Genomic DNA, 4537 nt, shown 5'->3' with positions numbered 1-4537 from the left:
GTGGGGGAGCGGCGCCGGTGTCAGGTTGCTTAGGAAGGCGGGGCCAGAGGGCGGAAACCACCCTTGCAGGCGCCCGGAAGCCCCGCCCCCAACATGGCGGCGCCCAGAAGTCTCGTTGGAAGCCGTCCCTCCACCGTCATGTGACGCGAGCCCTCGCCTCACCCGTCTGCAGCCACTCCCCGTCCCCGTCCCAAGCTCGAGAGGGCCACGTGACACTCCCGAGGCCAGTCACGCGAGGCGCGGATCCTGGGTGGGAGGGGGTTGGCGGAGGGGTCCAGAGTGGCAGTAAAGGAGGAAGATGGCGGGGTGCAGGGGGTCCCTGTGCTGCTGCTGCAGGTGGTGCTGCTGCTGCTGCGGTGAGCGTGAGACCCGCACCCCCGAGGAGCTGGTAAGAAACGGGTGGAGCCGGGCTGGGGAGGGGGCGGTTGCTAAGGACGGCGAGAGGCGTTGCCGGGGGTGGGGCCGGGCCGAGCTGGGCCCGCAGGTGGCAGCGGGTGGGGCCTGGGGACCGCAGCCTGGGCTCTCGAAGCATCTGCCCGGCTTCACGTGCCCAAGTCTTGGGTCATTTCTCAGAACCCCTCCCTGGAATCTGAGGGAGAGCCCAGGCCAGCTTCAGTTAATCCCATCCTTATTTTTTTTATTTCTATCTGAAAGGAGTTTTGAATGAAACGAGCGTTTTCGGAGTGAGCCCCCTCGCTGGACTTTGTGCATATCATGCAGCTGGCTTAGTTTTTCCAGCCCTTTCTCACTCTATCCCTCACCCTTTCTGGGTCACTGATAATCCAGCGTCCCTCTGCAAAGCACCCTGGGAAAAATTTGAGTTGTTGCGTCCCCAGAGTTGACAAGTCCCTCCTGATTTCAGACTTGGCACGTTATCAGACGGAACCTGAACTCTTTCCCCTTTCCCCTTTAAACTGGCAAGTGACATCTTTGAAGTGTCCTGAAGATGAGAGGTTATTTGGAGAACGTATAAGTAGAATGAAGCGCTCACCTGATGACTGTAGATCCCCACCACATCACCCCCATCCCAAAAGGTTTTTTTTTTTTTTTTTTTAGGTCTTGTTCCCATTTGATGATAATGGCCCCAGATGATTTAGAAACTAGTAGCTGGTTTCAGTAAATACTTCTGCCTCTTTCCACTTTTAAAACCATTAAAAAGGTCTTCCTTCTCTGGATCTGTTTTTCTAGACCATCCTTGGAGAAACACAGGAGGAGGAGGATGAGATCCTTCCAAGGAAAGACTATGAGGTAAGATTCTTAGATGCTGTCTTGGGTAACATAAGTAGTGAGTGACATGCTCACTTCAGAGCGAAGCATTAGGATTCCAACCAGAGATGCTCTTTGACCTTCTCTCCCGGGGAATGAGTGGGTAAGGTGTAACTTCTTAGTGGGAAGGGGCCTGTTTAAGAAGCCCTTTTCTCACCTCAGCCCCAAAGCAGGGTCTTGGGTGTGTCTCCAGGCTCTCATAGATCTGTGGCACCTTAACCTGGATAGAGCATGTGTTTGCCATTAGACTGTTTGCTTTTATTTTTTTTTAAAGAATCAATTTAATTTTATTTATTTTTTGTTGCACTGGGTCTTTGTTGCTGCATGCGGGCTTTCTCTAGTTGTGGAGAGCAGGGGCTACTCTTCGTTGCAGTACACGGGCTTCTCATTGCCATGGCTTCTCTTGTTGCAGAGCACGGGCTCCAGGCGTGCAGGCTTCAGTAGTTGTGGCACGCGGGATCAGTAGTTGTGGCTCATGGGCTCTAGAGCGCAGGCTCCGTAGTTGTGGCACACAGGCATAGTTGCTCCACAGCATGTGGGATCTTCCTGGACCAGGGATTGAACCCATGTCCCCTGCATTGGCAGGCAGATTCTTAACCACTGTGCCACTAGGGAAGTCCCTGTTTGCTTTTTTACAACTTGTAGAGACCCAGAGTCAAAGCCACTGACAGTGTTTGCTCGTAACAGGTGTGGGCCAGGAGACCTTGCTTCTCTTCTAAGAGAACTGAGTTTTCAGATGATTGTTTCCTGCCCAAGCAGCTTCTCTCAGAATTGTCAGTTCTTGGTTATAGTTCCGGATTTCAAGCATGGGACTCTGAAAGTCTGTGTGTGTGTGTGTGTGTGTGTGTGTGTGTAGTAAGGCCAGTGCTGCTGGAGTGCCTTTTGTCATTTAATTAGTTTATGATGACATTTCTATGATTTTTGAAATGGCAGAAACAAGCCATGTTTGTGATAGAGGATTCGTAGATGATTTATAAAAAGAAGCTAGGGAAAAACCCATAACACTTCTCGTTAAAAGATGATTATTCACCTTACTAAACGTCCTTTTCCATGTTTTTTCTTTTTTTTTTTTTTAGTTTTTTTTTACTTCCCTTCAATGATGATAATAGCTACTCTTTTTTAAATTATTTATTTATTTATTTATTTATAGCTGTGTTGGGTCTTCGTTTCTGTGCGAGGGCTTTCTCTAGTTGTGGCAAGCGGGGGCCGCTCTTCATCGCGGTGCACGGGCCTCTCACTATCGCGGCCTCTCTTGTTGCGGAGCACAGGCTCCAGACGCGCAGGCTCAGTAGTTGTGGCTCACGGGCCTAGCCGCTCCGTGGCATGTGGGATCTTCCTGGAACAGGGCTCGAACCCGTGTCCCCTGCATTAGCAGGCAGATTCTCAACCACTGCGCCACCAGGGAAGCCCCATGTTTTTTTCTTAAGTAACAAAGTGAGACTCTACTAAATACACTATTTTAACATGTTTTCCCCTCCCAGTTGATAAGAATTTTTGTAACAATAGATACTTTTCTATAATATCTTTCTAAATAGGGGAATAGCATTTCATTGTGCCTCAGTTTCTTTAATCTGACTTCTCTATATTATGAACTGAATCGTTGTGACCATCCTTTCTTGTTCATCCTTAATTGCTTCCTTAGGATCAATTCCAAGAAGTGGGCTTAGTCATGTCTATGTTTAGTGCTTTAAAGAAAATGTCAGGTAGACTTAAAAAAATCAATATCCTAGAGCAATAACATACCCAGACTAATTTTCTTTCTAATATTTTATCTTACTCTGGCTGTAGAATTTAGTGTAACTATTATGATTTATAGCTTCGCATGGAATTTTTAAAAAACTTCTATTGTAGAGAATTTCAAACATAGACAAAAGTAGGCAGAACAGTAGACAAAAATAGGCAGAATAGTGCATTGAAACCCCCTGTACTCATCACACAGCTTCAACAGTCATTCAGCTCATGCCTAACCTTGTTTCATGTATGCTCCCATCCACTTCCCCCTTCCCATGTTATTTTGAAGGAAATTCTATACATCACATCATTTCACCCATAAGTAATTCAGTGCGTATCTCTAGTATATGAAGACTTTTTTTTAGCATAACCCAATACCATTTTCATACCTAAGAAGTTCACGATAATTCCTTGATATCAAATAACCAGTGTTCAGATTTTCCGGTTGTCTTATACACGTCATGTGTACTTTTTAATAGTTTGTTTGAATCAGGTTCCAGATGAGGTCCTCACATTGCATTTGTGTGATATATCTTTTAAGTCAAGTAGGTTTAAGATGAAGTAGATTCCACCTTCATCTTTTTCTTCTCCCCTTGCAATTGACTTAACAAAATAATTTTCGGAGTCTAGAACTTGCCAGCTGTGCCACAGTGGTATAGTGTAATGTGCTGCTCTGATATGAGTGCATTTAATCAATGAAAAAGCACTGTATCCACTGACGTATCGTCTCGTATTTCTTAAATATTTGTTTGCTTGTACATAGTTGAGAGACTTGCAGGAATTAGTATAAGACAGTCCATATTGTACTGTCACCTTGCATTCCCTCATTGAGCCTGAGCCTGGTGATACCATCCTGTTACTATGACTGACACTGTCTCAGCCTTCATCCTACTCCTGGGAGCTCACTAAGGCATCTGTGCTCCATTGACCTACTGTTCCCCCAGCTCCTTCACTCCTTTCACTATATTGCACTCATATTTGTAATGCATTTCCTTTCAGCTGATATGCATATTTATGTAAATTTTATGGGCTAATGTTCTTTTGTGTGAGTCGTTAATATTTCTCAGTTAACCATCTCTGCATATGAGCTTCTTGAGAGCATTTGCTATGTGTAAGAGCAAATTTAGCTAGGCACGTGATCAGGAAAGTCTGCCCAGATTTTATTTACGAGGGATCAACTAGAAAACCTTTCTTTTGAAGCTCTTTCTAAGATGTGTTCTTTCTTGCCTTAGAAAGAGTTCATTGCACATACTTGACTCTTTGATAAGTTAGGGGGTCTTACAAGATGTTAGAGTCCCTGTTGCTTTTTTTTTTTTTAAATTGAGGTTTTTGGGGTTTTTTATACATTTATTTATTTATTTTTGACCGTGTTGGGTCTTTGCTGCCGCACCAAGGCTTTCTCCACTTGCAGTGAGCGGGGGCTACTCTTTGCTGTGGTGCGCGGGCTTCTCATTGCAGTGGTTTCTCTTGTGGAGCACAGGCTCTAGGCGTGTGGGCTTCAATAGCTGTGGCCTGCGGGCTCAGTAGTTGTGGCTCGTGG

General features: G+C 45.6%; 1 protein-coding gene across 3 annotated transcripts in view; it reads left to right on the top strand.

Moving 5' to 3' along the window:
• The first annotated feature begins 224 nt into the window (after positions 1-224).
• The window catches only part of CLCN6 (chloride voltage-gated channel 6), a 31484-nt gene continuing 27171 nt past the window's right edge, over positions 225-4537 (top strand). For all 3 annotated transcript variants that reach the window (XR_014013606.1, XR_014013607.1, XM_081214833.1), the window contains exons 1-2: positions 225-388; positions 1189-1248. Coding sequence is in view for 1 of the 3 variants with exons in the window: in XM_081214833.1 (XP_081070959.1) it covers positions 299-388; positions 1189-1248 (150 nt within the window). In the remaining 2 variants the exon portion in view is untranslated. The remainder of the gene's footprint in view (positions 389-1188; positions 1249-4537) is intronic.

The sequence above is a fragment of the Mesoplodon bidens genome (genome assembly GCF_964165515.1).
Source record: "Mesoplodon bidens genome assembly, chromosome: 2".
Classification (NCBI taxonomy): Eukaryota; Metazoa; Chordata; class Mammalia; order Artiodactyla; family Ziphiidae; genus Mesoplodon; species Mesoplodon bidens.
This window is presented reverse-complemented; position numbering and strand designations above follow the sequence as displayed.